At 40.2% G+C, this 17,965-nt stretch overlaps 1 protein-coding gene across 5 annotated transcripts in view; it reads right to left on the bottom strand.

Moving 5' to 3' along the window:
- Positions 1-14,712: 14,712 nt before the first annotated feature.
- Positions 14,713-17,965, bottom strand: part of LOC115389594 (GRB2-associated-binding protein 1-like) — a 52,187-nt gene continuing 48,934 nt past the window's right edge. For 3 of the 5 annotated variants that reach the window (XM_030093032.1, XM_030093034.1, XM_030093033.1), the window contains exons 11-12: positions 16,612-16,740; positions 16,352-16,526 (exon numbers count right to left, since the gene is read on the bottom strand). In XM_030093032.1, coding sequence (XP_029948892.1) covers positions 16,368-16,526; positions 16,612-16,740 — 288 coding nt within the window. In that variant the 3' untranslated portion in view covers positions 16,352-16,367. Of the gene's footprint in view, positions 16,527-16,611; positions 16,741-17,366; positions 17,443-17,965 lie in introns of all 5 variants that reach the window. The other 2 variants (XM_030093031.1, XM_030093030.1) reach the window with 2 other exon arrangements.

Genomic DNA, 17,965 nt, shown 5'->3' on the forward strand with positions numbered 1-17,965 from the left:
AGTCCACTCCCAAAACTTCACACTAGCTTTTGTAAGAGAAAGCTAGGTTAAAAAAAAGATATGGAGATCAAATTTAAAAAAAAATTGATCCATATTTGTTAATCAGATCTTCCATAAAGTAAAAAAAAAGTTGTTGATAGATAAGAGTTTCTTTTGGGATAAATGGATCAAGTCTGATAGTCATATTCTTGAAGATGTGATGGAAGACGCTGCATTCAGATCCTTTGACGATATTAAAACTAAATGTAATCTTTGAAATTCAGAATTCTGGACATTTTTAAAAATCAGACATTACATTCTCTCAAATAAAGAACATTCAGCACAGTATAACTGAAATTCAGGAAATCCGTCATGAAGTAGAAGATAAAAATAGAGGAGCAACAAAATTTTGGGAATTCATTAAAAGTGCCAAAACTGGATGTCTAATAGTGTGTTGGGACGGGGATCTGGATCAGGAGATTCCAGAAAAATAACCGAACAAAGCTACACACTTCATGGTACTGTTACTCATGTGAAAAACAAATAATTTATTACAAGATAGGAAATAGATCCTACTGGATACATTGTAAATTGACAAGACTGAAAATCAAAAACAGTGATAAATGTCACGACAATCTGGCTGCAGACCTCCACTCTCAGGACCCTCCCTTGCAGACAGCTCACCTCCACTCTCAGGACCGGAAGTTGATACGAAGCATTAAAAAAATGGAAAAGAGAACACCGGAAGCACGTATTTCTCATTGTGTGGAGACGGAAAGGTGAGTAAATATCAAGCGACACCTTTTCGTTATACAAAAACAAAAATTGCCTTTATTCAGTAGAACGTGACGTTGCACACTGTACATTGCCCCGTGAACTTATAGAGTTTCCACTTTACCGTGATTTGTAGCGTAATGGTAGTTAGGCTAACGGTGGCTAGCGCTGACCACGGTAATTTTATTAGCCTCTGAAAGCACAAAAGCACTGTGTATATTATTTATATTTGTCTATGTGATTATCTTTACATCAGAAGGCTTTCACTGCCGTTTGCAAATAGCATTTGGATAGAAATTATTCTGTCCGGGGCATATTAATAACATGTCGAAGTTGTCTTGTGTACGTGGTAGTGCTCACTTAATCATACAGTTTTCCTGCTAGAAAGCCAAGAAAACTGAGTCACCATATATTTTTATTAAATTTTGTTTTACTGATCACGACATAATTTCTCTTACAGATGCATATTTCAGTTATCAGAGTGGACTCAGAAATCGAACGCTGCAGGACATGCTGCAAGCAGTTTCACTCTCCACTGTGCCTAAAGTTCAAACCTGAAAGTGTTCAAGTTGCAGAACCACATAGAATCACATAAAAAAGGTGGCATTTCATTTAAAGGTAAGCATACTATATTTTTCAGTGTGTTTACACACTGTTCACCTGCTTATTCAGAAAAGTAATCTAATTGATTGTTTGATTTATATGGAATAATATGTCTGAATTTTTTTGTAGGCAAACAAGCGAACCCTGTGAAAATGGTGGTGTGTCATGCTCATGGAACACTTTGATCTTGGAAGGTAGGATGTCATAATATGATTGAACTGATATGATTGATGATTTGCACATTGAAATGTCGTCATCTGTCCTGCTGTCTTCCCATTCTCTTACTTATTGCCAGAATTGACTAATTTCAGGGCAGCACGTGTAATTTTAATTGTTTTACCTACTGTTATAGCCATGGCAAGATGTTTGCTCATTTTCCATTCAAGTCGAAATCCCTTCTGGCAGGTGAGGTGCCACCAGTTTTTCGCCTGAAGGGAAAATTGGATGACATTGCAGAGGTTAGTCTGCATTCCTTTTGTCTCAATATTTATTTGTTGCTTTTAGTCAATGTTATGTCAGGTTTCCCATCCCTGGACATGATTCATTAACTGATTTTGTGAGCTATGCTTTTATTTAATGCAGTACAGCCTTTTAAGGCTGAAGAGAGGAAGAAAAGTTGTCAACAAACAGCTGCTCCAGTTGTGCAGGGGACGGAGACAACTGAAGAAGAGGTGGGCCTGACCTCCACTTCCATGTTGTTACATTTTGTGAGTTGACCTTTCATGTCTTGACAAAAACTTGACGCTTCTAATTTTCTTTAGACCAGTGTGGTGGCCCGAGTTGTGGAGCACTGCAAGAAAGCAGCAGAATGGGTGGAGATGAACCCACAGCTGTCAGCAGCCAGGGTGGAGGTGCCTGACGGTTTGAGCATGGACGACACATCATGCACTGAGGAGGCTGTGCAACAGCTGGAAAACCTCTTTCACGCCACCCTGGATTTTGGTGAAGAGGAAAGAGAAGTGATTCTGGAGCTTTTTAAGTTTTTGTTATACAACATTGGAGATATGTGTGTCTTTTGTGAAAAGATCATGGACAAAGGAGGGTACATAGCATACTGCGAGCGCAAAGAAAAATAAAACAACTTGGAAGTTTGTTTTGTGTCTGTTTTCTCCTGAACAGGGATTATAGGCAATCTAGATCATGCAACTAGATATTCAGTAATCCATTGAATTGAATACACAACTTAATCAGGCCTCACATCCTCCAGTGGCAAATCCATGTGGTCCAACAACACAAGGTAAAAACAGCACAAACAATATGGAGGACTTATTAGATGAATTATGAGGTATAAGAATTGTAAACGCTATACAAAATATATATACGTATAAACATATGCCTATATGAAATTAGTTGAATTAAAACAATGTTAAAAGCTGCAACACTGCAGGAATCTGTACATTTACAATAATGCTATTGAAGCAAAGACAACTCAAACAGGTTTCAGTGTAGAAGAGTTTTTTTTCATTTACACAGATGTATTGTTTCAAAAAGTATGTAATGCAGTCTAACAGCTGTCCATATAGTCAATTACATCAAAATACTAAATGCAGTAAACTAATGCAGCAAAGAACAATACTGTTTTAAGGGGATCATGACAGTACTCATGATCATAGTCATGCCTTTTCATATTTCTATTAACTTTCGGTCCTGAGAGTGGAGGTGAGATGTTTGCAGGGAAGGGTCCTGAGAATGGAGGTCTGCAACCAGACTGTTTTGGCATATTCTTTTTTAAAATCATACTTACATTACATACATAAAATTAAAGCCACCAAAAATAAACCGTAATCTCATGGGGAATGAAAAACACGCGATTCCGATATTCTCGCTTTTTTTCTTTTTTTTTGAAAGATTTTCTATCAACTTCCGGTCCTAAGAGTGGAGGTGAGCTGTCTGCGGAGAAGGGTCCTGAGAGTGGAGGTCTGCAACCAAACTGTTAGTTTACTTGCTTTTAAATCATATTTACATTACAAACATAAAAATAAAATCACAAGAAATAAACAGTATTTTCATGGGGAAGTACGAATACACGATTCCGATATTCTCGCTTTTATTTTGAAAGGCTTCGCATCAACTTCCGGTCCTGAGAGTGGAGGTGAGCTGTCTGCAGGGAAGGGTCCTGAGAGTGGAGCTCCGGGTCCTGAGAGTGGAGGTCTGCAGCTGGACCCCTCTCATAAATCAATCAATCAATCAATCAATTTATTTTTGTATAGCCCAGTATCACAACAACAGTTGCCTCAGAGGGCTTCAAGATGTTACATTTGTCAGTAAAAGTAAAAACAGTGAATAAGCATAATGGTAATATGTCAATATTTACAGTAACGAGACAGAACGAAGCAACCACCGCCTTTAAATGTTGGAGTAGAAATAGAAAGGTGGGAACCCTGGTCCACATGTTAGTGGAACAAAACAATCAACATGCGGAAGACAGTATTTCTGTTCTTATGAAATGAAAAATAAAATGTTGTGCACATACTTGATCAATGTCAAAGCACAGAAAACTATGGCGTCATTTAGCTCAAAGGAGAGCAACGAGTGGACCATCTACAGAGAGGGAGGAAGGGAAGATATATTTGATGAAGTATGGAGCCAATTCCTAGCTCAGTATTTGAATATGAAAAAGTGGAGGATCCACTTCAATGAAAGATAGGTACACCTGTCAAAAGGTAATGAAGGTGTCCTAAAGTGAGCTCAGGGAGGACAGAAACCTCCCGTAGAGCAGAAGGGCAAAAGCTTGCTTGATCTTGGTTTTCAGTACGAGTACAGACTGTGAAAGTGGGGCCTCACGATGCTTCTGACTTTTTGGGTTTTAACCAGGAGGTGTCAGAAAAGTTACCACACGGATAAGTGGCCTTTGGCGGCCAAACGTTCATAGCGACGTCGCTTTTTGATCCTTCGATGTCGGCTCTTCCCATCATTGTGAAGCAGAATTCACCAAGCGTTGGATTGTTCACCCACTAATAGGGAAGGTGAGCTGGGATTACACTGTCGTGACACAGGTTAGTTTTACCCTACTGATGATGTGTTGTTTGCAGCCTTTGAAATATACTGTAACATCTGTGCCGTTATGTTACTGTTGTTTAATGTTTATGATGTTCTGTTGTTTCCTACCCGTTATGGTGACCTGTTGGCACCTTTACAGGGAGAGAGGAGGTGATTGGCTGAGAGGGAGCAGAGGGCGGGAACAGGAAGTGAGGAGTCGACGTTGGAGAAATGAAGGAGCAGATCCGTTGATACACAGACACATCACATGACGTGCTGGGATCCGCCATTGGTTCATAAAAAACAAAAGCTAAAGTCATTCCATTTAACATTTTAGTTTCTTTTAGTTGGTTTAATAAAAAAACTTTTTTTTAATAAAGCCAAGTTTTTTTTAGTTAACTAAAATGTTTTATTTTTAGTTTGTTTTTATTCCATTAGTTTTAGTCACTTATCTTTCATTGCAAAGTATTCTACAAATCAAATCAAATCAGATTTTATTTATATAGCACTTTTCATATTAATAAAAACAACGCAAAGTGCTGAACATTAAAAACAGTCATAAAAACAAAAAGAATAAAAACCGCGCCATCAAACAGTATGCACCACACACACACTCACCCAACTAAAACAACTACATTATGTTCATTTTCTCATCAATAGAATATAAAATCAGCCTGCCATGTACTTTTATTATTCATTTGAGATCATGCATTTCAAGCATATAATTAGCATTTAATTGCTTGAAATAAATACATTTTGTTGTCATTAAGCAGTCATTCATTATCCACTGAAGTATGATACATTACTGCACTCAACTGGAGCTCCACTGTCGCCCACCTTCAATAAAGGTGTATCAGCAGCAGAATTAACTCAAGTCAACAACAAAGAAGTACATCATCATTTGTCCACCCCCCCCCCCCCCCCGCCCCCCCCCATAAACACCATAAATATCCATCTGGTATGCTGAAAAGTATTAAGCTTTGCTCACACCAAGTGAAAAAATGTATATATACGATATGACTGTGGTCTGACCTGCACTCTGTCAGAGATTTGCACAAGGGCACAAAGCATTCATTTGCCAAAATAGGTTTTCTCCTTCGATATACTGAGAACCTTCTGCTTCAGGTACTTTTGCTTATACATTTTTAGAAAAATAAAGTTAAGAGCCAAAAAGAATCAGAGCAAATCTATATGCCCTAAAACAATAAGTGTGCAATTATGCTTTATTATTTTTTTCAGCTGGTCCCAAAAAAACTACAAATACAAAATGCAAAAAAAATGCAATTAAATAACAGTTTTAGGCTAACTTTAAAACTTCTAGCAAGAACTTCCACAAGAGTACACTTCAACCTGTGTAAGTTTTGAATTACAGATCACAAATCAAAATACCTTGACAAGGTTTTATAAGTTAAATCAGTTTCAACTCAAATCGGAAGTAGGCTGTCTACACTTCTCACTAATAATTATTGATAACAGGCACTGTAATTAGTGAACATTTTCTGGTTTGAATTGTAATGTTAAAGTGAATGTCCAAACAAAAAATCTCTCTCTCTCTCTCTCAAAACAATATGTAAAGCCTGTGTTTTCACGACTCACCTCCGCAAAGCCTCAGTGTGAACAATAGGTGCGCACAGCATCTATCTACACACTATGAACTGCAGGCCCAAGGAACGAGCTTGCTGTGTGCCATGTGCACACACACACTCCAACATGCTATTAAGAGTGTTTCAGTCAGGCTTTCATCATGTGTAGCACGTGGCTTCACTGGTTTCTGAACACCAGAACTCTGCAGTATTTAGCATGTATCACAGTTCTGAGCTACTGGATCCATGGAGCAGTTAAACATCGGGCTAACTCTGCTAGTCTAAGCATCAGCGGTGATTAAGTTGCTGGCCTTGTGCCTCCTCTTAGTATTTTGGAAGAACATAAATTAGAACCCATCTTACTTTTGTCATTCTCATTTTTATAAAAGAATCTCCAAACCATTGACATTACTCGTGCTTTCTTCTGTATGATACACATAACAATCACCGGGTTGTATCGAGGATATTTTTAGAAGTACTCCATGTAGTATCAAACCCAATGTTGGTATCGGTGCATCACTAATTGAGGGAGGGTGGGCAGAATGATAGATGCACAAATATATTTAGGCATCTTTATAATGTTTTTTCCCCCAGTATTGTAGACATAATAGATCTGCTGAAATGAAGCCAAAAGCTGAAGTACTGACAATATAATGGAAGCTCAGCTGTGAAGTAGATCCATATCAGAATTTTTCATGGTTCTCTGAGAGGAGGCAAAAAAATAAAGAATCATAATAAAAATGAAATCATTAATACAAGAAGCCATTCAGTCAGGTGGGTTTTTCTGAGAAAAGGAACACTAATGATGAAAGTATTATGCCAATATTTGGAACAACTACATAGGGCCCTGAGGAGGAAGAATTTGTGCAGATAGCATATGGTGGATGATTCAAAGTCTTGACAATGAAAAAACAAATGAGACAGGGACGGCATCTGTCAAGACATAACTATGCATCATAGCCTTCTCACTGCCTCGATGGGCTTTCACAGCTTATCAGAGTCCCTCTCTATGGCAAATGCAGCGCAGTCACAAAGTGAATTGCTGATTCTCTGTAAACTTTTGACAAGGCCTATTACACAGATGGATAGCTGTTTTCAGTGAGAAAAGAGAGGCCAGCCACACTGAGCCGTGTTTCCTGTCAAGTGTCCCCCCCGCCAGCAAGCCCCTGGTAAAGACACTTCACAACTGGCATCTGATGAGGTTCTGATTGTCAACAGGCATCGCCACGTCAGAGTGCCGTTACCTAATTACAGCAGTAATGACCTATAATGTATAACAATAAGCGGTATCACTGTCATCATCTCACTGCAGATAGAAAGCTAAGATCAAACACTAACAGCTTTTCACAGCTGCTGATATGTTCAATAATCAGCATAACTGTGACCTAAAACATCAGTAAATTGCCCTCCAGCGCATGAAATGGTAATAAATCTTTGCTTGAAATGAGAACATTAGAATACATCAAGGTTAAAACTGGAGTGTTTTTCCCCATTTCACTCTATGACGAACAGGTGTTTGTACTTCAGATGTCTTTCAGACACGAATTTTCAATAGTCTAATCTATTCCCCGACATAGAATTTTCCTCACAATACTGCGACACAAGCCCTGCTGACACTCTGCCAGACTGGTGAGCTCCAAGCTGCTGTGTAAGACGACCGTCCGCAGATGAACAGCTGACACGCCAAAAAAGTGAAGACAGAAGCAGAAACATATCCAGATACATCCAAGACTCAACTCAAACAACCAATCCATATCTGAGTCCGCCGGCTCAGACGGAGAGAAATCTGGAGGCAGGAAATACTGTGGCATCATCAGGCAGCGGCCTAATCAAAGATTGATATCTTCCTATACACGTCTAAGTTCATCTTCACTGCGGGGTGGGTGAAGGCAAGGTGGGGGAGATTAAGTGAATCCTCTTCATAAATCACTGAAGTGTGAGGAAACAATCAGTCCAGTACTGAACGGAGTGACTGAGCATAAGTACATGGGTACATTATCAGGAGGGATAAATTTAGCATTATCTTCAGGCAAACTCCTTAAGCTATTAAAAATTAATCGTACCTCATTATATAGTGCAAAGTTGGTATCTGGAGCAATAGAACTGTGCTGTTATATCCTTGGTAATATAATAATCATCAGCTTAGTTAATGGACTTGTGCCAATGTGCAATAAATGCGGCAAAACCGTGGAGTGGAAAATGACACAAATCATAAGCTGAATTACGATTTCCCATTCAATCCTGCTTTCTAAATACAATTACCACTCTTTCCAATACTGTAATGGTTTTACTGCTCCAAATCTCTGCTGATGACATTGCACTCACACACAAAAACTAAATCCTCAAGCCTATGCTAAATCTGATTACAGTTAGCTTTGGTGAAAAAGAGAGAGCAAGGGGAGAGAGGCTTCTGAATCACTCACTTTTTTTCCTCCTCTGGCCCACTGCCAGGAAGTAGGATCCACAGTATAACGTCACAGACAGGACCCGGCCAGGGAGGTGAGGCCCCGTGGCTGCTGAGTGATCGAGAGGAGGGAAGGAGAGGGCTGATGTGATCTGGGAAAAAAAAAAAAAAAAAACGAAAACCAAATCAGAAGACACGCTTCATTCATCACACACGGTACCATTTTCATAACAAGGCTGCCGTGTTGAGTTCCCAAAATTTAAGCAATAGTCCACAAATAACTCAACTTCAGCCTCTTTCTAAGCTTCAAATAGAATCAAACGCCCACTGATAAACAATCCCTATCCCTTTGTTTATGGTGCTAAACCACTCGTGTGCTTTTTTTTTTATTGCACCTATCCACCTCTCTAAATTGAACCTTAAAGCTTTGAGAAGGTAAGTGTCAAGAGGATATTGCTGGATGGCTGGCTTAAGAGTTGGACAAGGAGGAGAAATTGATTTTGTCTGGACAGAAAGAAAACCGGAATAGTGTACCTGGAAACAGCGAGCGCTGACGCTGTGTAGGGGGCTGCTTTAGATTCAGTCCTGCATGGGCTCACCCTTAATGTGATTAGAGGTCTGAAACAGAGAGCAACGAGGAAAAGCTGGAGAGGTGGTGAGACAAAAGGAAAGCCGACAGATAGACGGCGTGCAGACGAGATGAGAAGTTGAGTGGGCAGGCTGAGGGTTAAGAGAATGACAGTCCGGCTGGCAGGACGGCGAGATGAGATAGTGCGACAGATGTGGCAAACAGGACTCGGGACGGCTCGACACGGCCTGCCAGGAAATACTGTAATGAGATGCATTTGATTGGAAGTAAATCCAAGAATGAAGATGCTTATTCATAGAGACAGGTGAGGTTCATGAAGTTCAAGCAGCTGTCGAACAGAAATATTGACAGCATTTAAAGTGGAACCAACATAAAGGCCACCTGAAACATTCATCCAAGAGGCACAGCATGCACACACATCATGAATTCACATGCTGATATTGAGTGTTCAATCATAGCAAAACTACAACACTTAAGGTTGAGTCATCATGCATATCAACTTCAATGAAATGCTTATGCCACATTTAACAAAGGCATCGCTACCTGTACCAGAGATTTGAAACTTGTTTGAGTTTAAAAACCACAAAGATGTTAAGTGGAACAGAACAGTAACACCATTCCGGTCTATGTTCAGCAATTCATTGCAATTCGCATTACAGGCAACCAGGATTCAAACCAGTGTCCGGTTACACATCAGTACTGCTGAAAGCCACTGAAAAAAGCAGCTTTAGGTGAAACCTTTCTGAAAAGCTGTGACTGTGCATGCACACCACAGCCACAGTAAATAGTTCTGCACATGTGCAGTAAATCTACAATTAAGTGCTGTGTTAATGTTTATAGCATTTTGTTGATTGTGTGTAGCACCCATTAGGGGTCAATTGGGATAGTTACAGAATTTTTAGGTTTTTTCCATACTGAAAACGTGCAAAAAATCATTTTCTGAAACAAAAACAATGCATTTTCACTTGAAATGTAAACTTCTGCTTTCAAACAAACGAGGTTTTAACCCATGCACTCACATTTGTCCTTTGCTATGGTGAAGAGAGATAAAAAGCACATTTAAAAACAATTATTCATTAACTATGTACACCATTATTCCTTCATATTTTCCCGTTTTTTTTTTTTTTTTTGTTGTTGTTGGCTAAGTAATATGCTACTAATATTAGGCCTACTGGACTTTTTCTCTGAAAATCTGACAAATTCAACTTCAGTATTTATTTCCTGGTTAAAGTTTGTATTTATGATGTGGAGGCCTGTGGCTTTTACACTTTCAGCTTTATACTTTTGTTGTCATTTCACAGTTTTCAGTGGCATTCTGTAAGCTAAGTCACACCCACCAGACGGCCAGTTCTAAGCCCCCGGGCCACATATTTGACACCCCAAGTTTAAAAACTACCACACCACAACAGCTGAGACGACACCTGTGCTAATATTCAGAACAACACGACCTCCAGGATGATATTGCTTTCCTACAAGAGTTACACGGGCGACATTTACCGGCTGACAGGCGGCGGCATAAATAACGCCATCATCACTTCCCTCGTGCATACAAACAGGGCAGCCGCAACGCCACAAGTTAAACACGGCAATGCATAAATAACTGTGCTAATATATTACCTTCATCTCCGCTCCTCTGAATAATGTTCATCTATTGTTGCATTTATCCTTCTTGTGCGGATTAAGAAGAAAAAAAAAAAGCAACGAAGCGTTCAGCTGAGGTTGATTGGATAATTAGCGTCACCTGCGCAGCAGCGGAGGGATACCGACTGTGGAACTCACCTGTGAGGCGGAGGAATACATACATCAGAGTTCTGCTATGTGCAGTTGGTAGTTTATCTCAGTTTTTTTTTTTTTTTATTGCAGACTTCTCATTGTCATTAGTTCGTTAATTCTTATTTTTTTCCCCCAAACAACATTATTTTGTTGATATAAAAAATCCACGTGACTAAAAACAGCCCAAATAAGAGGAAAAAAATAGAAGTAATGCAACTTACTTTTTCAAGCGATAAGTTGCTTTGTATTTGACAACTGAAGTAACTAATCACATAGGGATATTTACAAAACTAAGTAGAAAAAAGGTTTATAATTAAAATGAACCAATGAAAATATCACATTACTGTGAATTCATTGGCAGAATTGACACTTCCATCATTTATGGAAGTGTCAATTCTGCCAAAGTAAACCTGGCACACAATAAGCAAATGGAGCTGTTTGAAAAATGGCTCACTTTAGTTGTTTGATTGCACTGAATGCAGCCAAAGTCCCAGAAAGGAACCAAAGACAGAGTGTGACATGCATTCGAGCTGTTTTCTCTCTGCATCAGATGTTCTTCACCTTGTTTTGACTCAATCATATAGCTTTCAAGATCTTGGAGAGTACTCAGCCGGCGAAAATATCAACAAAATCATCTCCTGTGTGTTTTTAATCATTCAGTGCTGTGGTGAAAACTGTCAGGACATGCATCCAGCATACCTGTAGTTTTCTCTGATCGTTCATGGTTAAAATTGCCATAAAAAACAAAACTTCCTCCCACAATGTAGGTACATGCTTGTTAGATGATTTGATGTCTCTCGATGTCCTGTAGCTGTGTATGTGTGTGTGAGAGGCTGTCTGCGATGGCACTATGATGGAATGCTGATTTGTCCGGGTTGTACCCTGCCCTTCTTTATGTATTAACTCAGTGACCTGAAGTTGCATAAAGTCAGCACGGAATATAGATGTTAGATTGTCTCTCACAGGGAAGCAAACTAAATATACAGTCTTGAAGATCATTACCCATGTAGGTTCCATTATTTCTTGTACCCTGCAGAAGACACATACGCAGCCTCCTCTACCCCGTCAATTAATCCTGCTGCCAGCTCAGAAATGGCTACTAGGTCAAACATGCCTCTTGAGGAATGTTAGTTTTCAATACTTGTGCTGTGTTCCCCATTAATATGACACGCATCTGCATAATTTACCCAAGTTATAGTGCTGACTTTTCACTCATACTAATGGTGTTAATTAACCACACATGTTGTTTAGACTGTGTTGACAAGAGTACAGCGGAAACATCTCATTAAGCTCCCCTCCTTTTACAGCATGTTCATGCTGATCTTCTCCACGGCTTGTCCCCATCTACATGTATCCCTCTGTAAGCAGGCCCATCACGCAGCGCTTTAAGCCACCTGAGAGAAAGTTCCCGTCGGTCCAGGCAGAGGTCCAAGAGGACAAGCTTGACCCAATAAGGCTCACCGGCTTCCCACTGCCCAGAAACAGCCTCTCAGCTCCCCTCATAATTATTCTGCTGGCCCCGTTAAGACGCCGAGAGACTCTCTCCCTGCCCCATTACTCACACAGTGCCAAGGATACTGCATCCAGGCTCCCCAGGCTGCCGCAGGTTCCACGCAGCTACGGCAGTGTAGAGGTAGAGGCGTACATGTAAACAAACAGAGCTGACTGGAGTTGTATTCTAGCGTCAGACGATCCCTCCTTATGGCACCCAGAGTGATTAAAGATGCCTTTTCTCACAAATGAGCAGCTTGACACTTTAAAGTGAATAAAAGGACAAAGTGCTTGATGCAATTTCAGATGAATCACATCTGCATCTGTTTAACAGGAACTAAATACAAAAGCTGCCACGGCTTTAATGGCACATCATTTCTTCAAGATCCACTTATTAATGCTGACAAGAAGGGCGGCTTCATTATGAGTTTGCATTTGTGAATGATAATTCAGTCGTCTAATATCTTTTATGAAGTTGTGACTCCACACAAAGAGGAAAGAGAGAAGAAATGACAGAAAGACAATTGTTTCTTTAAGATTAATTGCGGACTTGTTGGATTTCTTGTAAAATGTTAGAGATGGATAGAGTGGGGTATCGTCAGGTCCTTGTGAATGAGTCTAAGGTGAAAAGGCAGGATGACGACATTTTCAGTAATAAAGCTCTCACACATTAGGAATGCAAAAGGCAGCCCCTCACATGAAATCCCCATTTCAAACAGAACAACAGTCCAAAGCTGTCAAACAGTGTGTGTTATCCTGTCATTCTATCAGACACATCTCGACAGGACATGGGCAACCTCGAAATTCCACTTGGGCAAAGCTCGAAGCCACTTTACCACAAAAAGTTTACAATCTGTCACGTCGGACAGCATCAAATGTAAAATCATCCTGGTCTGAGCATGACATTTGCTTTATTTGGGATAATTGCACAGTCATTAAATGTTAAATACAACCAGTGTGATGAAGGACAGATGCATCGGAGATAGAGTGTATCACACAAATTGTAAGCCTTCAGATTTATGGGATTAGATGTGACTATGAAGCCAATTAGTCCATATGCTGGATTTCAATAAACCGGGGCCCTGTGTTCCATCCATAAATCTGTGATGATTAGCCAACAGAGGGAGTTATAAGTCAGTCCTGCTACAAATCTCATTAAGTAGCAACAGAAAATAAACACACATCATCAGTATCAAAGATAAAATGGGACTGATGTTGCGGAAAATATGAGAACACAGGCGTCAGTTCTGCAGGAAGGAGTTTCTTATCTTCAACATTTACTTTATCATTCCTTAAGTTATGGTCACGACTGTGTTGTTGACTTAGTGAACTGCTTTGATTATAAAAATCTGCTGTACACGTCTCAACAAAGAGAATGATATGTGAAATCCACTCAGGAATATCTGATGATCTCTGGACGCTACAATGAGAACAAATGCTTCAAAGGCTTTAAACTCCCTTTTATTTCTATGAAAGACTGCAGCACATAGTTTGCAGGCAGATCTTAATTTTTTTTTTTTTTCATGGAAAAAAAAATCTTAAAACATAAGGGCTATGAGGTTTAGTTAGTAAACATAAAAATTATAGTAATTACTTGAACGAAAACAAAGCCTTTGTGCAGACCTCTGGAATAAGCCCAAGGGTGAACTGGCCCATTAGGTGCTGTATATTAGGAAAACAACAGAGCAATTTCTCACTGAATTCCACAAATGAACATCTTAGCTTGAAAACGAATTACAAACTTATGGATTTCAGGCTCCTAACAAGCCCGTGCAGCACCCTGGGATGCAGCGCCTCGGCCCCTGAAGTTGGTGGTAAAGAAATGGCAAATGTGTAATTTTGGCTGCCAAAGCACTGCAGAGTCTGAAATAGGAGGATGAGAGGAACAGAGGCTGCATGGAGGGGGTGTGGAGTCGGTCCTTCAAACAACACCTCCATCTGCTGGTCAGCTCAAGCATAATTTAAACCAAGAGCTCAACTTTCAACAGGATTTCTGCAAATATTGTGACATTTTTTTGCTCTGGGTACTGGATTTCAAATGAAACGATGAAGATGTGCTTTAAGTGCAGACTATCAGCTTTAATTTGGGGACATTTCCATCCAATTTAGGTGAACGACATGGAAATTACAAAGCCAAGTGCCCTCTACACCTTTCTAGAGAATCAAAAGCAATTGGACGGGTATAATCATAAATCAAGTTGTCACCTTTAATAGTTAGGTGCAATTCTTTTTTTTTTTTTTTCCCAGTCAATGACAGCCTGACGTCTTGAACCCATAGACAGTCACCCATCGCTGCGTTTTGCCTGGTGATGCTCTACCAGGCTGTCTTCACACAGCACATCATGATTGGTCCATATCAGATCCATGAATTTGTAAAAAAAAAAAAAAAACTTCAATACTTCGGGACTTTTTTCCCCAGAATGTGAATGATTACTGATCTGGTCCAAATACTTCTCACCGAGCAATTGATTGGACACAAAACCTCCAACAACACCTTATTTTTTGACTTCAGGAGTCACAGTAAAAGACCACAACAGTTGCATAAGAGGCTGGATTTTATTTAGTCCACTTTTAAAATTTACATTTTCTGTTGTGATTCATTAAAAAAGATAAAGCATCATCAGATTTGCAGTCCGTATCACAAAGAAACTGCCACGAGAAAAGAAGAATGAAGATGACTTAGTAGGCACATCCTTTCAAAAGATACATGTTAATGTAATCGATGGCGACGTATGTACAGCGATGATTTTACCTGGCGGGAGCACATGCTTTGGGATTCCTGAAGGAGAGCTGACAGGTTAGAGAAGCAGATCTATTCAACCATGTTTTGTTTGTCTAGAAAATATGCATCAAGTTGACTACATGGGGGCAGTCAATTTCCCAAAACTGTATGCCAGTTCAATTTAAAATAAATTACCCCTAAGAGGAGAGAGAGAAATGGGGAAGAGAGGGGGGAGAAATGAACTCACGAAACTAATTGACCAGCGCTTGTCAAACTAAGCATTTTAACAGACTCGTAGCCAATGTTCCTCCATATGAATCAAGAATACTGAGCTAAAAATGGACTTGACATCCACCTGATGAAATAAATTGTGAAATAAATTAGAAATGGAAAGTTGTATTAGTATAAAGAGTACCTGATTTTCTCTCTCTAGCCTAAGTGTTGATACCTTTGCATAACTTATAGAAAAGCTGTCACGTTCTTTTAAAAACTCACAGTAATTCATTCATTAATCACAAATCCTGATACCATCTAAGACAGGTACGGGATTCTACCCTGCAGAATCCATATACCTTCGAGTCAAACACACTGGATATTCCATACAAATAAAGGACACTTTTCCTGTTTATATACATAACACTTTTGTACAGTCTTTGCACTTCCATTATAACAGATTGAAGCATCTTCACTTACAAATGGAAATCAGCTCATGTTCAGTGGATTAAATCTATGGTGAGTTCAAGGTTTGATTTTTTAGCACTTGGATATATTTCAAACGAACGAGTTCAACTGCCTATGGTATCATCAGAAGTAAAGTGGAAATCTGGAGGAAACTAATTCGTACTGGGTTTTCGGAATGAAGCTTCCCAGCTGACACAGATTCGGCTTCGATAAACACCTGTGAAACTGTCCACTGAAACTTCACCTCGGAAAAGAAACAGAAGAAAATGGAAAGAACAACACCGTCGGCCTGTTGTGCTAACCACTAGTGTTGTCGACAAAGTTCTGTGATCATGTTATCAAGTAAATTTCACCGACACTCCAACAGTAAAACATCAAAGAGCATTACGATTTAAGGAAATGTTAACTCTGGGTCAGCCAATGGGCAACTGAAAGGTGAGCAAAAAAAAAAAAAAAAAAATCTCATCGACATGGGAGGCAGTGAACGTTCAAAGTTTGCAAGTCTGTTTAAGTCAAACGAGACTAGTCCTATCATTCCACCTGCTTCCATAGTGTATACAGCTTATTCCTGGCCCACACCCCTTTCTACATCTGTACACACAGTGCACTCCTTGGCCCGACAGCAGTGTAAACTAAAGACCATCGAGCGACTGTGACGCCCTGCTGCGGTGGACACACAGTCGGACCATCTCGTAGCACAACCCAGAGCCCACACTAGTGCTAAAGGCTCGGCGGTCCGGGGGTGGGGGTGGGGGTTCAGAGGGTGGTTTGGCGGTGGCGTAGACAGGGTCACTTGGGTCCTTTGGAAGGAGTATCTGTCTCTGTGGACTGGCGGCCGTCGCTCCAGGCCTCCCGGGTGCTCTTGAGGGCCTGCGTCCTTTGCTGGTCCACAACCACGTAGTCGACTCGCTCGTCCGATGCGGTGATACCAGTCCCGTTGCTTTTCATCTGCACGGAGGCAAAAATGCCCTCAGTTTTTCTTCAGAGAGAAAGTAAAGTGGTGCAAAGTGAAGCCGAGTGGTCGAAGTCCTACCTTTCTAGGTGGGGTAGACTTGCCGGATTCGAGATCCAAATCCAAGTACTCGACCTGCTTGTCTCCCTTTGGCTTCACCATCGGGCTACTCCCACCATCCGCAGTCATGGGTGCAGCGAGCTTCATGATCTGAGCGAGCCGAAAAGGAATATAATTTTATCTGAATGCAGAGCGATGATGAAAAACAGGCAAGATTTTGTTACAGAAATATGTTGTCACAATAACCAAAAATTATTTGAGGAAAAATATTTGACATTTATACAAAGTCATCTGAGACTGTTTTATAGATGAATATCAATTTTAGTGGCAGGAAGACACCAATACTTTCAGATCTCACAATAAAATGTTGATGTTTTTTGCATAATTAAATTTGATTTGAACTAAATTAAGCAGTAGCTAAAAAGAAAAAGCTGTCATTTCCCTTAATTTGATCATGAGGTTTGAATATGAAATCTCGACACGGATTAAACACTTTTAGATATCGTGACAACACACACAGAGGCCCTGCACGTCTTGTTAATAGTAAACTACAAGTGAGGTGAGGTTATTTTGTCTAGGATGGTGACACAGCTAGGTAAACCCTAAGGGAGGTGATGGTAAATCACATGTAAAAAAAAAAAAAAAAATCACAGCATCCTGTGTATCCAAGCTTCTAGATGATACTTCATATCAGCACAGCAAAAGTGCTCCACATCCTCTCTGCAACCACCTGACTTGACAGGCCATGCAAGTCTAAGCTGGCTCCCCCTGCTCACCTCCTCTATGGTGTCAAGTTCCTCCACCTCCCTCTTTACAGGGGTGATGGGGACTGTGCAGTAGAAAGACTCCTCTCTACACAGAGCAAGAAGGGAGTGGTTTCAAAAGGACAAAAAAAAAAAAAAAAAAGAGAGAGAGAGAACAGCAGATAAGAACAAAATGCAGGAAAAAAGGAACAAGGTGAAGCCAAAGAAATGAGAAACAAGGAGGAACAGAATTGATGTGAGCAATGGGGGAAAAAAAAGGAGGAAGTCAGCAGACAATATCAAAGCAAATGTTGAGGAGAAATAACTGTTAACAGCAAGAAAATAAGAAAATGGTGAAATCAGAAGCCATACTGCAAGAGAAAGCACCCCTGCTGGTGGAGACGCCGTCCTTCACTTTCTGGCTGATTTATCAAGCATGAAGATATGCTGTGGCTGTTTCAGGAATCTTTTCTAAAGAGACTCTTTTTGGACAATACTGAAATAAAGGAAGACCATGCCTGGAAAAGCAAAATGAACAAAGACAGACAATATTGAAAGCAGAGCAGCGGGAAGAGAGGAAACTGCAAAGAAAGGAAGTGAAGAGGCGAGGAGTCCATCTGCAGCAACCAATA

This window comes from Salarias fasciatus, chromosome 6 (genome assembly GCF_902148845.1).
Source record: "Salarias fasciatus chromosome 6, fSalaFa1.1, whole genome shotgun sequence".
Classification (NCBI taxonomy): Eukaryota; Metazoa; Chordata; class Actinopteri; order Blenniiformes; family Blenniidae; genus Salarias; species Salarias fasciatus.